Source organism: Nicotiana attenuata, chromosome 3, assembly GCF_001879085.1.
Source record: "Nicotiana attenuata strain UT chromosome 3, NIATTr2, whole genome shotgun sequence".
In the NCBI taxonomy this organism is placed as follows: Eukaryota; Viridiplantae; Streptophyta; class Magnoliopsida; order Solanales; family Solanaceae; genus Nicotiana; species Nicotiana attenuata.
This window is the reverse complement of record NC_031991.1, coordinates 5,013,228-5,039,297: the sequence shown is the minus strand read 5'-3', so window position 1 is coordinate 5,039,297 and position 26,070 is coordinate 5,013,228. Positions and strand designations below refer to the sequence as shown.

The 26,070-nt window shown below is 36.9% G+C and overlaps 2 protein-coding genes across 3 annotated transcripts; one reads left to right on the top strand and one right to left on the bottom strand.

The window, feature by feature from the left end:
• On the top strand, nt 6,388-17,763 carry LOC109223229 (suppressor of mec-8 and unc-52 protein homolog 1-like). The gene is made up of 16 exons (XM_019387448.1): nt 6,388-6,622; nt 6,712-6,922; nt 8,828-8,980; nt 9,424-9,472; nt 10,143-10,226; nt 10,990-11,093; nt 13,401-13,487; nt 13,569-13,622; nt 13,900-13,995; nt 14,647-14,774; nt 15,035-15,161; nt 15,285-15,344; nt 15,459-15,566; nt 16,602-16,702; nt 17,059-17,110; nt 17,297-17,763. Exons 1-16 carry the CDS (start codon nt 6,591-6,593, stop codon nt 17,393-17,395), a joined length of 1,545 nt encoding a protein of 514 aa, XP_019242993.1. The 5' UTR covers nt 6,388-6,590; the 3' UTR covers nt 17,396-17,763.
• LOC109223227 (12-oxophytodienoate reductase 1-like) lies at nt 21,767-25,551 on the bottom strand. 2 transcript variants are annotated; one of them, XM_019387445.1, is made up of 5 exons: nt 24,814-25,551; nt 23,863-24,003; nt 23,639-23,769; nt 23,347-23,523; nt 21,767-22,552 (listed from the first exon to the last, which is right to left on the bottom strand). In XM_019387445.1, exons 1-5 carry the CDS (start codon nt 24,906-24,908, stop codon nt 21,960-21,962), a joined length of 1,137 nt encoding a protein of 378 aa, XP_019242990.1. In that variant the 5' UTR covers nt 24,909-25,551; the 3' UTR covers nt 21,767-21,959. The 2 variants fall into 2 exon arrangements, with proteins under 2 accessions (XP_019242990.1, XP_019242991.1); XM_019387446.1 differs by lacking the exon at nt 23,863-24,003.

The window sequence follows — 26,070 nt, the reverse complement described above, 5'->3', positions numbered from 1 at the left end:
TTCAAAATGGGTGGAAGCGCAGGCTTTCGAGAAAATAAGAGAGAAGGAAGTCATCAATTTCATATGGGATCACATCGTATGCCGGTTCGGCATCCCATCCGAAATAACATGCGATAACGGGACGCAGTTCATCGAGAGCAAGGTAACACAATTACTTGAAGATAACAAAATCAAGAGAATCCTGTCGACGCCTTACCATCCGTGTGCAAACGGCCAGGCCGAATCTACGAACAAAACCATCGTTCAGAACTTAAAAAGAAACTGGAGAGCGCCAAGGGAAAATGGAGAGAAACGCTGCCCGAGGTACTATGGGCATATCGAACAACTTCAAAATTAAGCACAGGGGAAACACCCTTCTCTCTAGTGTACGGCGCCGAAGCATTGATACCAGTGGAGGTCGGGAAACCGAGCGCCAGATTCCAGCACACTAATGAGGGATCGAACAATGAGGCCATGACAACGGCCCTCGAGCTACTCGATGAAAGGCGGGAAGCCTCACTGATTCGGATGGCTGCCCAGAAGCTACTATATAGGGGTATTTTTCCCTTTTCCGTTTTATTAATAAGTTGAAAAATAGTTTCGCGTAACATATAGTTTCAAATATCTGTAAATAAGAGAAATATATGTGTATATTAGTTCAGTATTACATGTATCTAATCTTAGTAATAACTATTAAGTTTGAAAAAAAGTTTCATGCAACATATCGTTTTTAATTCGTGTCCCACTATGTAATAGCTATGGACGGTTATCAATTCAGCGAATCAATAGATACATCCTCACATTTTCTCTTATAGTTTACTTTCTTGTTCTCTTAGATATTTTGGTTGTAGTATTAGTTTAAGTACTCATATAGTATAGTCTGTTTCATGGCAGTGCCGAATCCAGGATTTTAAGGTTGTGTGAACTTATTTCCTTTAATATAAAGTTGCTACCAACCACATAATATAAGTGTACAACTATTCGAACGCAACAGAGAAAAAAATCAAAAAATGACTTCTAGTCACAAGTCAAGTAGGAATCAAACCTGAGCCTCTAGCTTCAGACACGCCTTTACTTCAACCTTAACACCACAGCACCCATTAGGCTTTTTGGTTCCTTGGTGTTTGCTAGCATTTTATATCAGTTTTCTTATATTTTGATATAACTATACACAGTTTATGTGAACGTCATTAGGTGCTAAAGTACCTAAAATTAGTACATAGATTCGCCACTGTTCTATGGCCGCTAAATCTGTGCGATAGTCATGTTGCTTTAGCTGCATAATGAGCAATTGTTAGATGATATTCGAGAGTATAGTCTTTGGTTTTGGATGACTTATTTTGATACGTTATCTAGAGATATCGTTTTGTTACTTTAAGAGATTCATTGCAAGGCGGTCCAAATTTAAAGTTTATAAGTTTCTACAACAATTGAAATTTAATATTTCAAATACACTAATAATTGTGTTCACAATGTGATATGGTGTCAGGACAGAGCAAGAGTAGGAGTATGGGATACGGTTTGGCCGAATCCAATAATTTTTGTTCGATCCCTGTATTCATAGAATACATATAAATTATTAATTTAGAACCAGTAACTTTAAAGGATTGCAATTTTGAATCCACGAACTTCAAATCTTAGTTACGTATCTGTATGATGTGTTGTCAGAAGATAAGTACATTAATTTAAAGAAAGGACAAATAAAAAAGAATTATTTTTCAAAAGCCATGCGAACGATGGTTCCAGTGAAATACCCACCCGTATCAAGCGATTTGCATGAACCTGTTACAACTCTCTAGATCCGCCCCTAATTCAATATCAAGTGATTCGCTTGGTGAGCTATTCTGCTAGGCGCTGTCACGACTTTGTGATTTTGGTTGTGACATCTTCATAAGACGTTCTATGTTTACACCAAACGGATCTGTTATGCATGCTTTAATGAGGAAATAACTTAAAGATTTACCATTTGACGTTCTTGATATAAAATCTCCATATAGCGCCTCCAAATATGAAAATTAGGACAAAGATCAAGGCTTTTGAGCCGAACCTTGTGTTTGAGCGAGTATTTATGGGCCTCTGTGTGGAGACTTAATAGACCCATATATAGTAAAAATAGCACGGGCTAGCCAGTTTTCAGACGTAGAAATGGCGTGGGGTAGCCACTGTTTAAGCTAGTATTTACTTTTTATCCAGCATTTTTAATGCTTAGCAACAGTAGCCACTAGTCTATTAAAATTAATATGAAAAGATTGTGTTACCCTTTCCTCCCCAAACGGAAATACATTGATACATTCAAAACATAAAGACTTCGTATTCTCTGGTGTTCTTTTGGTACAAATCGCTGCTATGTCAAAGCATGTTAGAAATGGACCTCAGTGGACTTTTTTCGGATATGAAGTTTTATGGGAGCTTTCGTGAAGATTTCAGATTCGTCTCTACTTTTTTGTTTAAAATTTGGTTGATGTTGAAGCTATTATGCTTCTGCCATTTCTCTTGTGGCAGAATCGGTGTTCTGATTATTTTTCTTTCTAGTGGGTCTAATGTAATAGGGTTTATTTGCTCTTAGCTCCTTGAATTTATTTTTAGATCTAAAAGTTATGAAAATAAGAAAAGGAGTGATGAGTAAACAGGAAATGCAATTCCTTCCCAGAAGTTAAGGACATGTAGTCCTGAAGTCCTAAAGTTAAATTCAAAAGTTAAGGACATGATCCTGAACTTAGAGTTTCAAGTTCAAAAGTTAAGGAAATGTAGTCTTGAAGTCCTAAAGTTAAGTTCAATAGTTAAGGACACAAGTTCAAAAGTTAAGGACAGGCAGTCCTTCACTTACAGTTACAAGTTCAAAAGTTAAGGACAATAGGTCCTTAACTTTGATCTCCAAGTTCAAAAGTTAAGGATAGACAGTCCTTAACTTACAGTTACACGTTCAAAAATTAAGGACAAGCAGTCCTTAACTTACAATTACAAGTTCAAAAGTTAAGGACAATAGGTTCTTAACTTTGACTTACAAGTTCAAAAATTAAGGACGTTTGGTCTTGAAGTTTGAGTTCCAAGTTCAAAAGTTAAGGACATGTAGCCTTGAAGTCCTGAACTTAGAGTTCCAAGTTCAAAAGTTAAGGACATGTAGTCCTGAAGTCCTGAACTTAGAGTTACAAGTTCAAAAGTTAAGGACATGTAGTCCTGAAGTTAAGTACAAAAGTTAAGGACATGAGTAGAAGGGTATTTTTCGTCCGGGCAGTTAAAGTTTATTAAAGCAGTGGCTAAAGACTAAAGACATTTTAAACGGTGGCTTAAAGGTAAATACATGTGCTATTAGTGGCCAACCGTGCACTTCCCCCTTTTCGGACTGGTCATTCAAAAATAGTCAGCGTTTGCAAAGTCATTAAAATATAGCCACTATTTTGCTGGTACATTCCATAGCCACTATTTTGCTGCAACACAGAAAGTTCCAGCATAATATACTGAAGATCGGTGCACCTGTGTATGAACTTCCAGCATATTAATTATGCTGTAACTCCAACACGCGGAAAGTTCCAGTATAATATACTGGAGATTGGGGCACCGGTGCTCCAATCTCCAGTGTATTATGCTGGACCGATATATTGTAATGGAACTCCAGTATATTATACTGGAGTTCCAATATATTTACTGGAATTCCAGTATAATATACTGGAGTTCCATTATACTTATGTTGGAACTCCAGTATTATTATACTGAAATTTCAGTATATTATACTGGAGTATTTTTCCGGATTTTGAACAATGTTTTCGATCAAATTTATCTTTACATGAAAAATGACTAAATTTCGATTACTTTTAAAACTATGATTATTTTTGAATGACCACTTGTAATTCTGGATATTTTTGAATTTCTCCCCCAAATATATATGGTCCATTAAACACGATCACATCACACTGTATTTGCATCGAGCAAAATGGTTCCTGCATTTTTGTTTTCTTCCTTTTTATCTTGTTGGGAAAATAACGATTTAATTTCGAATTGTTTCTTAATTCTAAATTTGGTGTGATTGGTCCGTGAAACTAGTAGAGTTAAGAACCTGAACAAATAATTGTTCTATAAAAATAGAATATAAAAGACCAAAAAGAGACACTTCAGAATTCAGATGAAAGAGAGAGCTCGTTAGATTCAAAGTCTAAAATCATACATTTCGAAGTATATTTATCACTAAAATAATATCAATATAACATTAGATATTTTCATACTGCATTCAATTGGTATAAATTATTTAAAAAGACAGAATAATTTTAGTTTACTTTTTCTCCTTTTTATTTACTCTATAAACAAGGACAAAATTGTACAAATTATATCCGGTATATTATACTCTTAATGCATTTAATCAAATGGAGGCAAAAAAATACTATGTGATTTCTTCCATCTATCCAAGCCCTGATGCATAAAGTTACTTGACTGTATAAAATAAAATATGTTTATATTTTATGATCGCATGAGACAGTGACATGTGGAGCCGAACACAGAAGATAGTCAAACTTGAAGGCAATGATCTCACTTGTCATCAGAGAGAATGATACTCATAAAGAAAAAATAAATGTCGCTATCTGGTGGCATTCAATGAAGAATATTCTACAGCATTACGTGCATTAACGTTACAAAGAATATGGCATTCAGTGTCCACCGTTATACATTATTCAATGGCCCTCATAATTGTTATTAAAGAGGGACTTGATCCTAGGACCTTGTTCCCTAGGTGTAACTATAAATAGTAAGCTCTATAATAATTGTAAAGATGAATTTTCTGAGAAGCATACATTACTCTCTCCGGTCCAAAATAAGTGATTTTTTGGCATTTTTTTGTGGTCCAAAATAAGTGATTTTTTCAGATTTCAAGAACGAATTAATTATTTTTTCTCTACATTGTCCTTGAAGTAAATGGTGTTGGAATATGTGTTAGGAGTGTTTATGTGAGATAGTAAAGGTTAATATGATCAATTCTATTGCTAATTAATGCTAAAAGGTAATTTCTTAATTTGTGTGAACACATCCAAAAAATCACTTATTTTGGACCGGAGGGAGTATACTCTATCAAAAGCTCAATAACATTTTACTTTCTTGCTTATTTATATTGTTCTTACTGCTTCTAGAAGTTGGGACTAAGATATCTGCTGATTCATTTCAATCTCAAGGCTAAGTCTTACATTTTGTCTAATTCATCTATTATTTTTGGATCAAATCAATTCACTTATTTATAAACCACATACAAATTCAACTGTACCGTTTTACGGGTAAACAGATTACAAGTATCCGTGAAACTAGTGGTAAAAATTGCACAGAGCGCCCTATTTGGTCGCCCCCATTTAACCTATACCCATTTTTTTTAAAACTTTTAACTTGTACCCACTTTTTAAATAACTTCAGCCCCCTTTCTCCTCCTCCTTCTCCTCCTTCGTTTTCTTCTTCTTCTTCTTCTTCTTCTTCTTCTTCTTCTTTCTTTTGCTGTTGTTGGTGCTGCTATGTAACTTCAGTTCGTGGGATGATTGCCATAAATATATTTATCAGATTATTTAAAAATAAATTATAAATAATATTTTGATCCCGCTATCCGAAAGCTGCAGTAATTAAGTGTAGCCTACTTACCTTTTGGTCTTTTGGGTGTTTTCAAAGCCTTAAGAGCAACAAAATCAATGAGTGGGCCACAAGCTGGATCTTTCTCCACAGCTGGATTATGAATCATAACATCAATTTCATTAGCCTCAGCCAAGAAGCCCCAAGAATAAGAATCCCAACCATCAGAACTATACATAGTTTGCATAGGCAGCGTTCCCCAATCATTAGGCTCAGAATTAGGCGATACAGAGACGTTGAGTTTTGGGGCGGCTTGGCTGGTGTAATTGGCCATAGTTAAAAAAAAGTTCGCCAGTCACAAAACAAAAATCGCCAGTTACAAAAATAAAAACTTCAGCTCTCGCCAGTTACAAAACAAAAATTTCAGCTCGTCAGTTGCAAAAACAAAAACTTCACCAGTTACGAAAACAAAAACTTCAGCAATTACAAATAAAAACTTCAGCAAATAGAGAACAAAACATCAACTACTATGCTTAAGTTCAGCAATTACAAACAAAAACTTCAGCACACTTGGTTCATCACACTTGCTACTTCAGGCCTGTCTACTAGAATGCTGAAGTTTTGCGTGATTGCCTTTGCTACTTCAGCCCTGTATGCTGAAGTTATGCGAAAAAGCGGGTACACTTGCAATTTTTTTTACAAAGCGAACACAAATTAAAACGTAACACGAAAAGCGGGTATAGATGCAAATCCCAAACTAGTGCGTGTAAGCTGACCCACGGTTATCAAAACAATAAAAAATCAAACCTTTCTCTCTTCTGAAATTATAAGGAAAATGGTTCAACGTAGTTTAATTAAATAGAAAAACCGAAACTGAAATTATAATTGGGTTGGGGAACTATTTTCCTCTTTTCTTTTCTTCAGTTTATAATATTAGACAAAACTTGCCGCAAAACAATAACCCCTCGCTCTCCTGCACTCGCCCTTTCTCTCTTCTGTAGATGTTGTAATTTTCTTTCAAGTTTTACATTCTAATTTCTAAGCGGGGTTTAATTAGGGTTTTACACTCAGCTATGTCTTCTACCCTTGAAATCGAAGCTCGAGAGTAAGTTCCAATTTTGATTATATAAGTATATGTTTTTGTTTTTACGAGTACTGTGTGTATAATGATTATATGTTTTTCTTTGCTTGCAGTGTAATTAAGATAGTTCTTCAATTTTGCAAGGAGAATTCATTGCATCAAAGTTTTCAGGTTTTACAAAATGAGTGCCAAGTTTCACTGAATACAGTGGACAGTCTTGAAACATTTGTTGCTGATATTAATAGTGGAAGATGGGATGCAGTGTTACCTCAAGTTGCACAACTTAAGCTTCCTAGACATATACTTGAGGATTTGTATGAGCAGGTATTCACCTTCTCTCCGATCTTGTCAGCAGTGACGGAGCCAGCAATTTTTATAAGGGGATTCAGAAAATACTATAGAATGTTATAGTTGAGATTTGAACTTGTGATTTAAATCAATTTTTGAATCCCCTTTACCATTACCTTAACTTTTTTTGGGGGGATAAGGTCCCCTTTACCACTACCTTATGCAAGGGGATTCAACAGTTTATATATAGTAATTTAACAGAAAAGTTTTTTTTTTATACCATATTTGCATAGGATAATTTTTTGATGAAGGGGATTCAATTGAGCCCCCTTCGCTCTTATTAGCTCCCCCTCTACACACAAGTAGGAGTGACTTATGCATAGTCATTTAGGTTCACGCATTGTGAATATAGTTGTTATAAAATTAATAATTGTTTTTTGATGGTGGTGTCCGCACTAACTTCCGCACGTTGACTATTCCACTGATACTTGCTACCTCCCACCAGCATTGGTACCCGGTAACTCTCAATTAATAGAACCTAAAATGGATGAAACATCGAATAGGTAGAGATGAAGGTCCTCTATTGATATCTTATACAATGAAGATGAAGGTCCTCTATTGATATCTTATACGTTTTATCATTTCATGCATTCAAAGTAAAAAATGGCAGTTTTGCGTGCGGACATTCTTCATTGTTCAATTTGAATTTTATCTCGAGGTGTCAAATGGGTTGAGAGGAAAAATGAAGAGAAAGATATGTTGGTTGCTTGATAATTTATTGAATACCCGTCTCACGGCTCACCTATTTATAAAGTAAAAACATAATACACATAATATATGTTCAATGTGGGACATCATCTATCTAAGAACTTAAAACTCCTATATTCTACACACCCACTCAAACCCAAAGGTAGGAACGCCAACTTGAGTTTGTTTATTTTGAAAACAGAGAAAAGTAAACCATCAACAAAATAGTGGATGGTCATGGAAAGCCACATAAATAGTGTTACACGAAAGGTTTTTGGGGAAAAAATTTTCTTCCTGAAAACTGGTCAAAACAATGACCAGAATAGCTGGAAGAATGGCCGAATACTTGCCAAACAGTGGTGGTGTCACCGAATGGTTACATGAATTGAGCGCTATTGCCAAACAGTCACAGGAAAAGAAGCTTGATGTTGCACACTGTCACTTGAAAGAGGGACATTGTTGCCAGAACAGCCATCAGAAAGAGGTGTAATGCTCTCAGAACGGTCAGTTGAAATAGGCATGGCACTATTGGATGGTTCCTGTAATGGGATTAGTGCCAACTGTAACAGGCACAGGAAAGTGGCAAGAATAGTAAAACTATATAAAGAAAAACTTAGATGGACAGACATCATAAGCTTGCTACCAGGTAGGCAGAAGTTAAGAGTCTGTCAAAAATTATACAGACTATGATTTCAAGTGCGAAGTAGAAGAGAAAGTGTATTGATAACTTAATAATTGGTGAAGATAAGACACTTATAAGTGTAAAGCACAATGTACCTTTGATATTTGTCTAGAAGTTATCACTTCTCACATAATAACTCTCTCCACAACACTTAACATTCTAATATAATGAAGGGATTTGTGCTTTTGCTAAAACCTTTAGGATCTGCATATAATTAATGTTTTGCATGCTCCATTCTTTCTTATAGTGATGCCTATCGCTAACGTGGCATCAGGCTCATTACAGAGTCTCTGCTGCGTACTTGCACAAGATAGAACTTAGAGTTCAGCGTCATGCTTCTTTTAGTAAGGTGCTGAATTAGGATGAGCTTCAAAGATTATAAGAACAAAAGAAATCATCAATTATAAATGTATCTTTTCCTTGCCTATTTTTCCCCCCGAAGTACTTAGTCACCTCTTTTGCTTTCGTTTTGGTATCAAATTGTGCTCTTAACTGCTTTCCTTATCTGATAGATAGTTTTGGAAATGATTGAACTTCGGGAGATGGATACTGCACGGGCTATTTTAAGACAAACAAACGTGATGGGTGTCATTAAACAGGAGCAACCAGAAAGATATCTGAGGCTTGAACATCTGCTAGTCCGGACTTACTTTGATCCACATGAGGTTAGTATCATTCTTTAAGAGAATGATTAAATTTCTTTGGTCTTTTTTTTCTTCTGTGAATCATAGCCGTCAAAGAACTGGTGAGATTTAACCAAGAAAAAAAAAGATATAGAGAAAGAAAAAGCATTCTTGCCCTTATCAAAAACAAAGAAAAAAAAAAAGAAAAAGCATTCTTGGTTTTTTTGAATACCCTCGTAGGTTGTCCTCTAGTTTAGTTTGCAATGCCCTTCAAATGGATTTGCTCTGTGATGGGAAAAATATCGTATATTTACGAAAAAACTATGTTAGGCTTCTCTAAATTCGTTGGTCCCCACTCCGCAAAGTTGTGTCTTGTTAACTTTGGCCTGAATATATGCTGAGTTTGGCTTTTGATGTTGCATTCAAATATTATGTGGACAAGCTAGTGTGGCTTTTGACGTTGCATTCAAATATTATTTCTGCAGGCTTATGCAGATTCAACCAAAGAAAAGAGGCGTGCACAAATTGCACAAGGTTGCCATTGTTTCAGTTTCTGCAGCTTTATACATAAACCTGATAATACACATATTTAGTGAGGATTATTTGCAGTCAGTTTTGGTCTGTTCCACATGAAACTGAGGAGTTAGTTTTAAGAATATATCTTGGTAAATGTACGGTGGCAGAAGACACCTATATCCTTTTTTTTCTTTTTTGATAATCGAGATATCTCTGAGGGCCACTACTGCACGGCTTGAAATTGATGGACAATGGGCTCGCCCTCTACCCTTCTCCATTTAATACCAGGCTTTGGTTTACTGCTGGGTTTGAACCCGTGACGTGCACCTGACCCACACATCAGTCGATGGTTCTTACTACTTGACCAAATCTATGAGGACCGTACAGGGTACCCTTATCCGTATCCAAATCCTAAGATTCATCTGATGATGAATTCAAACTTAGATTTGCTCGGAGTTACATACTCGTAGCTCTTCATTTTACAGTACTTACTTTTTACTGTTTCTTATCATTTGTACAACTGCACCAATACACAAATGCTGTGAAAGTTAGGATAAATGGGATGAGAATGCAGGTGATACTGTTGGATCTGAATCTGTGGCGAGCTTCATAATGTCATTTATATATGCTGAGGCATATTATTATCTGTACTCTGGATTATAATATATTTTCCTTGGCTGTATTTCAGCACTCTCTCAAGAGGTTTCTGTTGTTCCACCTTCACGACTTATGGCTTTGATCGGTCAGGCCCTGAAGTGGCAGCAGCATCAAGGTGAGATTTATAATTATCAATACATGTTTTCTCCCCTTTATATTACTGGATACATTTTTCAGATTGAAAGTTAACATCAGACTGACAAGCACTTTGCATTTTTGTAATAAGTGACTTACGAGCACTTTGCAATTGTTAAGATAGAGCAAACTACAGGCTTTATCAATGACCTCAAATTTTAAATATTTGTTATATGTTGGTGGGAATGGTGAATTTTGGGTCCTACATTACACACCAGTATCGATTATTGATGAATACTCTCTGCCTCTTTATTTCACTTTTGGGGAGGCAGGTTTTAGTTCTCAGGAGCTCATGGGTTCTAGATCCTTCGTTATTTCAAATCCTTGGACTAATTTTTGCTCTGAAACATTGATATATGTTACTTATATGAGTGAATAAGAAGTATTGTAACAAACAACACAAGGAGCAGCAAAAAATGCAAGAACTGATAGACTGCATCTTCTTGCCTATGGTTTTAGTAGCTCATCAGCTCCAGAGCCAATTTTTTATCTTGAAACAATTTGCACACTTTATCCTATCTTGACATACCAATACTGGGTGAAAGCACATATGTTGCTCAAAGAAGGATAGAATAATACTTTTTCTTTTATCTTGTGTTAAGTGACATTTAATTTTAGGATTTTCGTGGTTGATCTATGGCACAAATATCACTATATCCAAACGTTGTTTAGAATTAATTCCTTTACTAGCATGCCAATATGATTCCTTTTTGCGTATATCATTTTTTTCTATCTCATTTCAGGTCTACTTCCACCTGGTACTCAATTTGACTTATTCCGAGGAACAGCTGCCATAAAACAAGATGAAGAAGATATGTATCCAACAACTCTTGGGCACACTATTAAGGTTGGTTGTGTTATCTCAGTTCAGCTTGTCAAATTCATTTTGTTTTTAGATGAAAACATGCAATTGTGTGTTTTGGTGGTTATTTGGTTTCATCAAATACCTCATGTTGTTTTGCGATTAAATTTTCTGAAATCCCTGGAATTTTTTCCATTCTTTCAGTTTCTGTGCATGTAGGTTCAGATATCACTGCACGATCAGCTTTTCGTCACTGCTCTCTCTCTGTTTATTGTGGGCAAAAAGAAATTACTGACTTACTGTAGTTTTCAGTATTAAAGAGTATTTTTCTATCTTTCTGCAAATTTGCCGGTAGAGATTGGTCTATACTTTTACTTTTCACTTTTTCACATTTCGTTTTCTGGTAAAACCTAGAAGATTAGATGTGGTCAGACAATTGCTTATGTGAAATATAGCGGACACGGGCAATTCAATTTATTTAAGTTTTCTTTCTTTGATCTTCAGCAATTACACTGGGTCTGTTGTTGTTGTTGTTGTTCTTCAGCAATTAAAAAAAAGGAGTGTCTCTTCTTTGATCCCAGCTCCCCATCCACCCATGTTTTGATTTCACTCTCTTCATCTTACAAAATAAATAGTTAAGCAGCGTCATGCTGTACTTTCTTGAGTCTCTTTTCTTGTGATCATTGTCATTGTTTATTTTCCTTTATATTTTCCTGTGTGGATGTGCATTTATTCCATTTGGCTTCTCATTAAGATATGTATACCCTTGCTATTTTACCTTATCCCTTTCCCTGTTTTTTTTCTTTCTCTCAAGGTTGCGTTTCAGTATAGGGTCTTTGCAGGTTTTACTCCATGGTGTTTGGCCAGAATAATGACGTATATGAAAGAAACTTAATCTGAATTCTAATCAAGTTTTACTTAAATCGAGAAAATTCTTTTCGGTAGAGCTTAAATGAAAATTGAAAATATTTCAGCCATCTGTTTTTATTTTCTGGTGATGCCGTCAGTTCAATGTTTTCTTCTTTTCCTTCTCGGGTTTTCTTTTATCATCTAACCTAAAATAAGTACAAAAAATAAGTAACAAATGTAGGTCCAAGATGCAAAATCCTACTGCAGCAAGCTGATATGTATCTCAAAGTGAAACCCATTTCTGTGTGATAATGAAGCACAAGCCCAATCTGGACTTAGCAGCTTCAGTTGGAGGCAAGGAAAACATGATGTGAGATGTGAGGTGATATTTAAGGTGGCTTAGCTTCTCCAGTAGGAGCAGGGTGGAGCCATGGAGGAGGTTGTATAAGAAATAACAGTTTATAAGATGTTGAATAAAGGGGATGCAATATTGAGAGTGGGCCATTGGGCAGTGACGGATGCAGCTCTAAGGCAATGGGTTCATCTGCCCAGTACTTTCGACGCAGACCATTGATATATCTGTGAAAACCCACTAAAATTTCAACAAATTTTAGATCTGAACCGATAATAGTACAATGAGTTTAGTGCTAAGAACTTTAAAGGTCAAACATATCAAATTTAAATCCTGGATCCGCCTCTGCTGTTGAGAGAAATAGATGAAATGCAAAATTTCAGAATTTACAAAGGATACTATCCATTTTTGTGCTGAATGGATGCCTCTTATTGTTTCCCTTGTATCCCTTGATTTGGTAACTTGCAAAACAGAAAATTCTTTTCTGTATGTAGCAGTTGGGCACATGGATTTTTTTGGTTTTCTTTTTTAAAAATAAATAAAAACAAGAGGCGAAACCTTAGAATCTTTCTTCTTGCATTTCCTGATAAGCACGAGGTTCCTTGAAGGTGACAATTTCCTTTGTAGTAAGTCATACTTGTTGTATATTAATAAATAGACATGATATAGGAATAACATAAAATAGCTTGAGAAAATTTTCCTCTCATTTGCCATGCTTTAGTTATCTGGCAGTCAGTGAGGTTGCCTTCAAAACTATGACTGCTTATTTGTGCCTGATAGTCTAACTTCCCTGACGCGGTCACACTTATTTTTCACGTTTAGGTTCCAGCTTCTTTTCATCTTTCTCAAAGATAATACAAAGTAGACCAATGAACTCCTGGGGCAGTCTTTTTTATTGACTGCATGAAACAATTGTCATGCACATGGAATAGGAATATGTTATAGTTTCTCATATGTACAGATGAATAAACTTTCAGAATCATTGCTTTGTCCTTTTGCATTGTTATGGTGGTTGCACACTCCTGATGTTTTTTACCAATTTCTTTGAATGTATCATATTTACATTCAACCTTTTCTCCTTTTCTTTAAGGTGAGGGTAGGGATTTAAATCCAATAAAATGTTTATTTTACTAATTTTGTTTTTCCTGCAGTTCGGGAAGAAAAGTCACCCAGAGTGTGCTAGGTTCTCACCAGACGGGCAATTCCTCGTCTCATGTTCAGTTGATGGATTTATTGAGGTATGTAAGTCTACAAATCCTCTGACTTCGTTTTCTTTGTTGATAATGGGAGTTAACTCAGTTGTATCATCCGTCCACCAGGTTTGGGACCACATAAGTGGAAAACTGAAGAAGGATCTCCAGTACCAGGCTGATGTGAGTTCCTATTTATATTTTTGTGTATATACTTGGTTGTCTGACTTGTCCTAATTTTCTAAGTAAACTAATCTGCCATGATCACTGTCACGCCTGCATATTACTTTTGGTGCTTAAAAAATCTTTGATGGAAGCTTTCCTGAAGAAGGTTGAATGATATCTGAAAAGAGGACCTGGATAGTAAATGGACTCAAATTTGTATTAGCTATATTCGAACTTGTGTTGTTCATGCTTGTAAGGCACTTTATATTTGCTGACATGCTGCATATTTCTGTAGGAAACCTTTATGATGCATGATGATGCTGTCCTTTGTGTTGATTTCAGCAGAGACTCGGAAATGCTTGCATCTGGGTCTCAAGATGGAAAAATAAAGGTAGGCGTTTAATTTGATACCTATCTGTTTTTTTAATTATTTTCTCTGCAACTTTTTCTGAAGTGTGTCTGAAGAGCTTGGCATGATCTACCAGTCTTAAATTTGGTATCACTGGTTCCTTGTCCCTTCTGTCTCTTCTTCTAGAGCAGTTGCATTGTAGAGATGCATGTATGTTTGGATTTCTATATTGCCTCACTTCAAATAGGTTCAGCACTTGGGGACAGACTTTTCAACTCACAAAGAAGAGATCCATCCCATGTCTGATGTATTAAGTTGACTCCAATGCATGTGAAGAACATATTCTAATGGTCTGAACGTGTGAGAATTAGCCATAGAAAGTACTCAAGCTGTTCTATTTATTGTCCCAGTTTGACCTAACATGATTATTTAGAGTAGAGTTGAAAGTATGAATTATTTATTATCTTTTCATTTGCCATGGGAAGTGATCATGACCTGCTCAGGTGATTGCTCTGTCAAAAAGAAAAAAAAAGAGGCAAAAGGATTCCTGTCTGGGGCTGTGCACAGAGCATTCGTGAGCACTCGGTGTTTGCTATTGCACCTGCTGCTTCCCATTGCACTTTTGGTATTTTATGTTATCTTAACTCTGTTTATTGATATCTGATGTTTCTACATTTAATACTGTCATGATAGGTTTGGCGCATAAGGACGGGTCAGTGCTTGCGCCGTCTTGAACGTGCACACTCTCAGGGTGTCACCAGTATAGTCTTCTCTCGAGATGGAACTCAGATCTTAAGCACATCATTTGACAGCACAGCAAGGTTATTTTTTATTATTATTTTTGCCATTTTCTGTTGTTTTGATGGCATGTCAGTGAGTGGATGTTCGTCACTGTGATCTCTTTCTCTTAAAAGATATCCTCAGAGATGCAATCACCGCCTTCTTTTATCTTCCTGCAAACCGGTGGAAGGAAATAAAAGAAAAGGATAAGGGCCTCCTTTAATAGAAATTAATTGCTGTCAGTCTTGATTGGGAGACTCATGTCTTTCATTCACTGATATCTCTTTGCTTTATCAAATAGAATTCACGGTCTGAAGTCAGGAAAGTTGTTAAAAGAATTTCGCGGCCACTCGTCTTACGTTAATGACGCTATCTTTACTAGTGATGGATCTCGAGTCATTACCGCATCTAGTGATGGCTCAGTGAAGGTAAGTTACTTGCAACCTAGAACTCGTGATTGAGACACACATGTGTTGTAGTTATCTGCATTAAGATTCTTTTGATATCTACATAGTTCTTTGACCGTAATTTGTCTGGGATACCTACAACAGGTCTGGGATTCGAAAACAACCGAGTGTCTACAAACATTTAGGCCACCACCTCCATTAAGGGTATTCAACTGTCATTGGGGCATTACTATCTTTTTCTTGGTTTTTTTAATTTTCATAGGATACTTACATGATTGTTTTTGAACTCGTTTGTGGCTTCCATCTTTGCCTCTGCAGGGCGGTGATGCATCTGTGAACTCTGTCCATCTTTTCCCTAAGAATACTGACCACATTATTGTGTGTAACAAGACATCATCTATTTATCTCATGACACTTCAAGGACAGGTAATCATAGTTGTGTTAGTGTTGTAATCTCCGCTCTATTTTGTTGGTCGTTTAATTATATGTAATTACTTTGCCTATACGTTACAGGGTAGATGAAAAGCGGGTTGTATATTATGATGAATATCTTAATTGTTATTACCATTTGAGGAATTTTACGTGATTAGTGCATACCGTTTTAAGTGTTTTTACAAACTTCAGGGAAATCATTAGTGCTAACATTTCACTCTTCTGCTCCATTCCCCATAAGAATTTCATTTATATTTCCTTGAACTAATAATGCCTCCTGAGAACTTCATTAATTCGTATTTCCGTTGAAACTAATGATGCTCCGGTGGTTTAATGACTAGCAAGACCAGTGTTATTGGCGGGGGAAGGTCAAATGTATAATTTCATATGCTCACGGTTGGGTATGGTCTGGTGTTGTACAATATATTGGGCCTTTTGCTTATATTTTGAGCAATTCTCTGTAAACCATATCTGACAAGTGACAACTTCCAAAGTTTGCTGGATTCTACTTTGTCATGGTTTGCTTTTTAAGTGTGGATAGTAGTTGGTTTCAGATTACAAAAAGACCAAATGCATATAGGCTGAATGACGATAAAAGAATTGTAATGATTTAAATATCTCCTGAAGTTTTATATCCATGTGACTGTTATGTGTCTCTCTGTGTGTGTTGATAGAAGCAAAAAGAATTTGTTTGCAGTGTCACCTTTCGCACTTTATAAGAGAGGCAGGGAGAGGGACGTGGGATGAGTACAATAGTATTCAAATTATGCATTGTAGTTGAGCTGGCATCGATAATTTCCGGAGATTCTCTCTTAATTTTGTTGGAAAACAGACTAGAGTGGTGAAAAATGGGGTTTCCAACAATCAGGCACACATTCTTGTAGAAATGGAACTAATCTTTATTAATAAAAAGTTAAATAAGGTAATTATAATGGTAAATGTATTTATCAAAAAAATATACTGCGCGTTGCAGAATTTTACAGAGCTCAAACTATGCATGAGTTAAATTCCTGCAATTTTTGGATGTAGGTTGTTAAAAGTTTCTCATCTGGTAAAAGAGAAGGTGGAGATTTTCTTGCTGCTTGTCTATCACCAAAAGGTGAATGGATTTACTCTGTAGGCGAAGACAGGTATGACCAAAATTTAAGTCCTCCTCACTATTGCAATTTGAGTATCAATGCTATTAGATGATGATTTCCTCATCCTGCTTCTATTAGATTTAAAAGGATCTCTAATCTGGAGTTGTCTTTACAACTAAGTTTAGCTGGTGGATTATATATGTGCAGTCTAAGGAATTAATGTGAAACTCCTTTGGCTGTCTTCGAGCTCGCTAGTTGTAGAGTTCCGATATATTTCTTTTTCCTTTCTTTCTAACTGTCAATGTGTGTATCAGTTATATGAACTTGATGAAGTGCTTGCTATTATACCTATGAACTTTGTATTGAAAAAATCTTGGGTTGATGAGGTGTTTTGTACATTTCGACAGAAATGTGTACTGCTTTGGTTTTCAATCAGGCAAACTGGAGCATCTGATGAAGGTAAGCTCTTAACTCTGAGGTTAAGCTTGTATGTACCAGGTGTTATTCATTGCTTTTATTAATGCTTTTATCGGCGTACTGTGTTAAAATATGGCTTTGCATTGGTTCTAAGACTTAAATTCTCATTTTAGTTGGGGACAGATTAAAGTGATTGAACATTATATTATACTCTCTGTGTCCTGGCAGGTACATGAAAAGGAAGTTATTGGTATTACACATCATCCTCATATAAACCTTGTTGCCACATATGGAGAAGACTGCACCATGAAACTGTGGAAGCCTTAGCCAGTCTTTGCCTTATTGAAGTTTGCAGAAAAGCAATATTTTCGACAGTAAAGGTTAATTGTTTGTTGGATATGTTGCCTTGCCTCGGAGGTGGATGCAGCAATTCTATTTGGGGTGGATTTTGGGAGGTGGGTGGGGGCGCGAGGATCATATCGGTTGGTTAGTGGGATCTGATTTATCCAGCTTTTGTAATCTATGTAATTTATCTCCTACTTGCTGAATTTTAGTCTATCAAATCTTAGATTCTCAGATTACTCAGGCTATTAAAAGTTTGAATTCATTGACTTTTGAAGAAATTTAAATATCTGTATCAAATCCTAGACTTGTGAAGTAAAACAGTGACTTACGATCTGCCCCTTTTAGTTTTTTATTATTTTTATAAACAGATGTTATCAGGTTCAAATATGTTGTGTTTTAAAGAACTGAATATCGAAGTTTTAGATGGGTGTCTTAACAAAGCAGCATGGATGGTGATGAGTTATATAGCCGGCCCAGATTAGTTTGGGACTGAGGCGTAATTGTTCTTGTATTTTAATTTGCATATAGTGCAATGACAGAACTAACTGACCTAACACAGGATACTCTCTTAGATTAGAAGTCTGCATAAGAAGCATTAGTTGTTTCTGATTTCTGCGAGGTATAACAGGATATTCTCTGATGGTAAGGGAACTGCATAATAAGCATCAGTGGTTTTTGAAAAATTATACACAGAGTAAATGCCTTCAATTTGGAGGGATGTAATGAAAACTAAATATCGAATTGAGAGTTCCTGGTGCATCAGGACAGTAACTACCCAATCTGGAGTTGCCTTTGAAGATATATAAGTGACAATTGCGATGAATTTAGGTTATGGCAACATAAAGAGGAACAAACTTTAATTGGAAAGAAAAGACAACCAACTATATTAAGTCAAGAGTGTTATATGCACATTTCAATAGGGTCCCGAAAAAAAAAAAACCACGACCTTTATAGAAAAATGTCACGTCCTTAGTCTTAAGCTAAGCGCGCGTGCAGCACTTGACAACTTGCTCACGCTCTTGCACAACTTGCTCACGCTCTTGCACAACTTGCTCACGACCTTGCTATGCGAAGTCAGCCTAAAACACTACACTCAAAACCACTAAGAAAATGTCAGATAAGAAAGACGAGAAATTTGCTAAAGGAAGCTTTTGTATTGTAGAGAACTTGAAAGATTTGCTTGATGAGCTATAAATGAATAGCCCCTATATATACTGGTTATTTAGGGGTTAGATGATAAATAACAATGATTGTACAAGTCCTTAATATTTACAAGATAAGGGCTTTCTCTATAATTCTATGTAAGGCTCCCATATGGCATAAATATGTGCTAAATGGTCCCTATGTGGCATGATGATATGAGGATATGGCGGGTCATGACGACTTCAGTGCAATTCTGTTGCATGAATTCTCGGATCTTGTCTTTGAATTCCCATAAGTCTTCATAATGCTCCCATATGGCCTCTTTCAGTGACTGTCCCTTCCAATGAAGGAGTAACATTGCGGTGGATTGAAACCTTGTTTCCGCCTTGCCTCGTAATTAATGATAGCCAATTGAAGCCTTGTTTCCGCCTTGCCTCGTAATTAATGATAGCCTTAATCTCTCGATCATGCAAGGCGGTGATATAATAAGCGCTCGACTTGACGCCCTTACTCGAATCATCCTTGTCATCATGGTACAATTTAAGCATGCTGGCATAGAAAAAAGAGTAGATCTTAAGATGTGATGGCATGTCAAGCTTGTGTGAGATCTTGCCCACCTTGGCAAGGATCCTAAACAACCGCTCATACTTGCGAATCAAATTTTGATTCATGCACCGCAGCACCTTGGACTATTTCGGGATAACTTTTCCATAACCATGTCCCTAATTCTATAGTTTGTGGGATGTTGCTTGCAGTCTATAAACTTCTTCATCCGCTTAGTTGCCTCGTCCAAGTAAGACTTTGTAGTGTCAAGCTGTTCCTCCCATCTTTTTGCCATATGATAAGCCCTCAAACTCTTCCCCTCGCTACAGGGAGTGAATGTGGAGTTTGTGTTACTGTCCTGTGGCTATCTCAGATGGTGTTCGCCCCGCGGACTAACTCTGTTGCAAGTTATAAGAGAATTAGGCTATGTCTAAGAGCCTTGCATAATCTATGCGTGCTCATATAATGCCTCAGGTGTCACTCCAATAAGGCATTGACTCGATCCATTTGTCCATCCGTACACGAGTAAAAACTAGTAGACAAGTGCAGCTCCATGCCACAGATGTCAAATAACTCTCTCCAAAAGTTTCGATAATGATATGTCTTGGTAAGCCCCAACACATACAAAATCTATCTATGACCACAATAATAGTCTGTAACAAGGGGTGTGCATTCGATTTTGACCCTTATCGATAATTATTTATCGATTAAGGATTTGTACATATGCTTATCGTTATCGTTTCAATAAGGTTTCGATTTTTTCGATTTCGATTTATCGATTTTTGGGGCTTATCGATTCCGTTATCGATTACACCAATAAGAAAATTTGCGGGATTCCACGGAAAGTATATCGCTATAAGCACGCCTAACTAATATGGACAAAAGGAAGCTAAAATAAGACGAAAGGAGAAAGGTAAAAGCGGGTTTGCAGTTCGCTGGAGAGAGGGAGAAAGGTAAAAGCGGCGCTGAAGAATGGGTAGAGGAAATAATAGGGTTAGGGACTTTTTTTTTTTACACATTTTACACTAGTTACACTTTTTATTCATCGTAGAATCATATATACACTTTTTATACTATTATACAACATATAAGGGAAGGTCACCGGAGCCTTTATGTGATCACAACTATGGCCGATAGATATCACTAGCCAAGTATTTGCTATAATTCCTTATAGATCTAGAATTGCATGACTTTTATATAAGAGGATGGAAGTAACACGGAAGATAATAAAATTATCAACGGTCAGAGGTAGTGGTGGAGATGTTTTAGGCAAAGAAAAATTATTTCTATAAATTTCCTATTCGCAAGGGATGGTTGTTGGTCTCGATTTGATTTTAGGGTAGAGATTTAAGTGTGTTTTGAGAGAGAGACGAAGATTTACTTATGGAAATTAATATGGTGAATCAGTGATAGTGAGATCAGTGGTGGAGATAAGCTGGAGCAGTGGTGTGAGGAAGGTGGTGGAGATAAGCTGGATTGGTGGTGATTATATCGATGATGGAAGTAAGGTTAGGGACTTAGGGTAAAGGAAAGGGTATTATAGAATAAGGTATATTTGTCTTTTTAGTATATCTTATCGGTTTATCGATAAACCGATAACCGAAGAGGACAAAATCGAAATCGATAACTCGATAAGGAAAATTTCGAAATCGAAATCGATAAATCGCTAAACCGATATCGATAAACCGATAACAAATAATCGATTCGATTTATCGATAAACCGATTCGAATGCACACCCCTATCCGTAACCATCAGACTTCCTTGGATAAGTGAGAGCATCCATAGTTATGCTTTCCCATAGATGCTCTACAACCGGCAGTGGCTCCAAACAATCCTCCAGGGCCTAGGCCGTTGTTATTTAACCTTCTCCTATTGGCACACAAGACAAGTTTGAATATAGCACTCTATGTCATCTCGTATGCGCGACTAATAGTAGACTGACTCAACCAAGACTATAGTGCAATGTTGTCCGGGATGACTGCTTCACATTATGTCATTACCCTCCTTCAGGATTCTCCGTCTATTGTCTCCAAACTTAGGCACGTAAACTCGCTGACCTGACATATCTTAATACATAGTTAAACAATAGTTGGAAATATTTTAATACTCACTGGCCATTTATTTCTGCCCAAAAGATGGTAAGCAAGGTGGACTATTATTTTCATTTTCCTCACATTAACACATAATATTATTCAATCCACATATAAGTGAGATCCCACTCAGTTCCTCCATATTGGGTTGGTTTTGGTGATGGGGCAAGGTTCTCTTGCTCCATCAAAACAAGAAAATAAAATGTTTGGAGATAATGAATCATGGGGAGACATGATTATATAGAAGTTCTCTCTTACGAATATAAATTTCATTCCTTGAATTTAAGAGTATGCCTTCCATTTTTATTTTGAGTAAATTTGGAGCGGAAGTAGGTTTCTCTCTTGCTAGTTATTTAATATGTATATTCGCTCAGAGTCGAGGGCCTTCCGTAAACAGCCTCTCTACTCCTTCGGGGTAGGGGTAAGGCCTGCGTACATACTACCCTCCCAAGACCTCACTTGTGGAATTCACTGGGTTGTTGTTGTTGCTGTTGTTGCTCGGAGTCGAATTACTGTTGGAGTTGAGTTGGTTTTAAGTTCTCACTCGATAGCAAAGATACAACAGATCATCGGAAACATGTAAAAACCATACAGAATTCAACTGCATAAAATGCTAGTGATCGTTATCGATAGATAACTTATTATGTGAGACAACATGAAGCATCTGGTGAACCCCTCTCCGCCAACAACCAACACACACACACACACGCACAAAAAAAAATAAAAAAAATAAAAGAGGGGAAAAAGGTTATCCTATGCTTCCTTAACATCATGTTGTGGTTTCTAGAAATGGATAGTCAGTATAACCAACAACAGGATCAGATGTATAGAATGTCTCCCTGTTATACTTGTTGAGAGGTGCATCGAGCTCAAATCGCCTAGGTAAATCTGGATTAGCTAAGAATACACGTCCATACGCAACAAGATCAGCTCGGTCTTCAACCACAGCTTCGTTTCCATCTCCTCTATCATAACCACCAGCTACCATAAAAGTACCTTTGAATGCCTTCCTCATTGGTACAAGGCTTTCAGTACATTCAGTTTTCTCTCCAACTGTTTTCATCCTCGGCTCAACCATGTGGCAGTAAGCAATGCCATACTTATTCAAGGATTCAGCCATGTAAAGTCCCAAAGCGCTCGGGTTTGAGTCTCCTGATTCCATGTAGCTTGCAAATGGTGAAAGCCTTATTCCCACTCTGTCAGCTCCTATCTCATTTACAACTGCTTCAACTACTTCGAGTGCAAATCTACAACGGTTCTCTAAAGACCCTCCATATTGGTCTGTTCGATCATTGACTTGGTCTTTCATAAACTGGTCAATTAGATAGCCATGAGCTCCATGGATCTCAACCCCATCAAATCCTACAATTATAAGTGAAGTTAGTTCAAGGGAGGGTGTTAATTTGACGGCAATACTGATGTGACAGCACAAGGACAGATTCAAAGCAAGGGTTATACATCACTTCTAATCAACTCACCATGTAATCAATTTAACAAAGCACCTATATCTAATTTTCTTTTCTTGATTCCAAGGAAACCACAGGGGACATAACTGAAAAGTGACTTATTCTGGTTATTCACTGAAGAGCATCACTGAAATGTCACTTAGATGGCACATGTCACACTGTTCACACACATTATGTTGCAATCAGTACAATTTTTTTTCTTGTTTTTCTGTTGTATTGTTTACAGCCTAAGTTTCAACCCACTGTTTAGATCCGGCAGTTGCACCAGCTGAAAGATGGGGAAGCACACTCAATATATACGCAACATAAGACGAATATACTTATTTGAAAGATAAGTTAACTTCTTCTTACATAGTACATACTAAAAGGTTATCCTATTTTACCAAGTTTGCCAAATGGTTGAGATAAACATTATATATGCAAAAAATTTTTATACAACACAAGAAGCACCATACAAGTCCAGAATGACTCAAACGGTGACATGTTCAGCTCCTCTTATGCATACTTCTAATTCTTGGGAACTCGGTATCCATTTTAGCACTTGCTGACTTTGTTTCTTTTGTCGTCTTTTCTTTCAAGATAGTATTCGTCTCACACATACAGCAAAATATGTAACAATAATTTTCTAGTCCAGGATATCAGATTGAAGCGGCTTTCCAAAGAGCAGTAAACTTGACCAGAAACTCTTACCAGCTTCAATGGCATTTTTAGCAGCAAGCCGAAAATCGTTAACAATATGAGGAATTTCATCTGTCTTCAGCCGTCGTGGTGGTGTATATTGTGCAACATCCCCGCTATTCGCACGAATTTGAGGTGTTAATGGCTTGTCTGTGCAGGAAATAGGAGCCTGTCCATTGGGCTGAAAATCTGAACAAAAGGAGTCAAGTTAAGAAGCACAAAAGTTTACATTTAGTGAGACAGTTATCTCAAAGCTTCAGATGATTTGATAAAATGATTAAATTATGGTAGCAAAGTCAATTACCTTTGTGGGAAACTCTCCCAACATGCCAAATTTGGCAAAAAAATACTCCTCCTTTGGCATGGACTGCATTTACAATTGGTTTCCAGGCCTCAACTTGCTCCTTTGTCCATATACCAGGTGTATCTTTGTACCTTCAATAAAAAGACATTTCAGCAGTATTTAGAAAGTGTATTTGTTAGTGAACTGCAACTATAAACTTGGAAAATTGTGGGAACTAAGGTTACCCTTGGGCAGTGTCAGAAATTACTGTGGCCTCTGCTATTAGAAGACCACCTTTTGTTGTTCTTTGTGAGTAATAAAGGATAGCATGTGGCTGAGGAACATTGCCATAAGATCTCTGCCTTGTCAATGGTGCCAACACCACTCTAGAAAACATGTAGAGTGCAATAATAGTATGTCTAAACTCAATGCTAAAAATTGCAAATAAGGATGAGATAGTTAACTCAATCATCCATATATTAACACAAGTAACTGCCACCGCTGTATTCTGCACTCGCTCATTAAGAATTTGAATCAAGTGGGAATATCAGCTAAGAGCTAACCACCAAATATAAAACTCATCACCAGAACAAAAAGGCTAACGGAAGAGAAGTTCATCTCCATTAGTTGCAATTGGACTTACAAGTTTTAACCAAATTAAAGAGTGGCTTAATAAAAGTTGCCACATTTTTCTTTTCTTTTTGTTTTACGGGTGGGTGAGGGTGGGGGTGGGTTAGCTGGTATTTGTTTTTAATAACCATAGTGTCTGGGCCAGCTTGCGCGCACCCCAATTGCTACCTCCACCAGCAACAGGTACCAAATAACTTTATCCACCAAGGCTTGGACGGATGGACGAAATCATCTAGTGTTATTTATCTCCGCTAGGAATCGAACCTAAGACCTCATGGTTCTAAACATACTTCATTGAACACTAGGCCACACCCTTGGGTACGGGTCAGCCAATATTCTGGACGAGAATTAGTGAAGTTGCTTCTAAATCTCATATATGTATCTTTAAATTTGCAAATTTCAGAAACCTTTAACAGCAAAAAGATGAACAACATAACCATATGGATATCTCGCAGTATGAATAATCAAATAATCAAACATCAAAACTCAAATGATGAACAAAATATGAAAAAAAAAAAAAAAAAAAAAGAGAGGAGAATATGGGAATGTATCTGGAAGAAGAATACCTATGAGATAACTGAAAAATTCCCATAGTATAAGGGGTCAGTAGAGGAATGTCTTGTTGTTTGCCTTTAGGAACTTCAACAGCATTGTTTTCCATTTTGGGCCTTTTCTTGTTTTAGTCACACACACAACAGATAGAAAAGACTTGTATGTCTCTCTAATCAGGCTATAGATGTTTATAGCAAAGCAGAAAAGTGAAATGTGTAGGAGTGGAGCCAGAGATATGGGTTAAATGTGTAGGAGTGGAGCCAGAGATATGGGTTAAATGTGTAGGATTGGAGCCAGTGATATGAGTTAAATGTGTAGGACTGAAGCCAGAGATATGGGATAAATGTGCAGGAGCGGAGTCAGAGATACGGCTGAAAATGGTCCACATAGCAGCTGGGTTTTTCATATCTGAATCAACCTATCCCATCTGAAATCATGTGTTGTCTTGACATAGAATCTTTGAAAACATAGTAATTCATGTGAAATGTGTATCAGTGAATGGAGTGGAGCTAGAAAATGGTCCACATAGGTTTTTGTTTCTCTCAATCATTCCAACTCAGCCGCCTCCAAAAAGGAAGCATCTTCTCAGAGTTATCGCACAGAATAAAGAGGCGAACCCAGAATTTAAAGGTGTCGGGGTCACATGAACGGATTGCTCAATCTGTGCCCCACTTGACTCTTGATTTAAGGGTTCCAAGTAAAATATATATACTCATATGCATTCGGAATTATCGCCGAAGTCCGCCTCAGGAGGAATATGCATGTCATTCGTTTTTGTGCTTATATTCATTGCTGTTCTGTTTTAATCCCCTTTCTTTTTATTTTTCTTTTTTAACTTTAACTTTCTACTTTCTCCACAGAAAAAGAAAAACGAAAAAGCTCACGACTCGTGAGTATCTCTCTGTTTTAACTTTTTTTTTTTTAAATGAAACTTGTGTCGGAACCAATAATGTTATCTCCCAACGCAAGCAATGATGTTCATTGTTCAGTACAATTCATTTTTACCAAATTTCAATTTGACTTCTTATTTTTCGATTTTTTAAAATAGAAAAATTTGATGTGATTACAAATAAATTTGATATAGTCCCATTCGTTTCTTTCAATTCAATTATTTTGTCGTTCGGCATCTGTTCAATAATTTGCTTGTTTGGGCTTAAGGGTGGCAAACGGGCCGGTCCTGTGTGGGCCCGGGCTTCGTGGGCCGGGCTTAAATAATCCCGGGCTTTGTGGGCTTTTGGAGGTAACCGGACTAGGAACGGGACCACGAACTA

Excerpts from the sequence above, each read along its gene's own strand:
- LOC109223229 (XM_019387448.1), top strand. The coding sequence starts at position 6,591 with ATGTCTTCTACCCTTGAAATCGAAGCTCGAGA. Across the intron at positions 10,227-10,989 it reads GAAGTGGCAGCAGCATCAAG|GTCTACTTCCACCTGGTACT; the intron begins GTGAGATTTATA and ends ATCTCATTTCAG. Across the intron at positions 16,703-17,058 it reads TACTCTGTAGGCGAAGACAG|AAATGTGTACTGCTTTGGTT; the intron begins GTATGACCAAAA and ends ACATTTCGACAG.
- LOC109223227 (XM_019387445.1), bottom strand. The coding sequence starts at position 24,908 with ATGGAAAACAATGCTGTTGAAGTTCCTAAAGGCAAACAACAAGACATT. Across the intron at positions 24,004-24,813 it reads ATTTTTCAGTTATCTCATAG|AGTGGTGTTGGCACCATTGA; the intron begins GTATTCTTCTTC and ends CATGTTTTCTAG. Across the intron at positions 22,553-23,346 it reads TAAAAATGCCATTGAAGCTG|GATTTGATGGGGTTGAGATC; the intron begins GTAAGAGTTTCT and ends TTATAATTGTAG.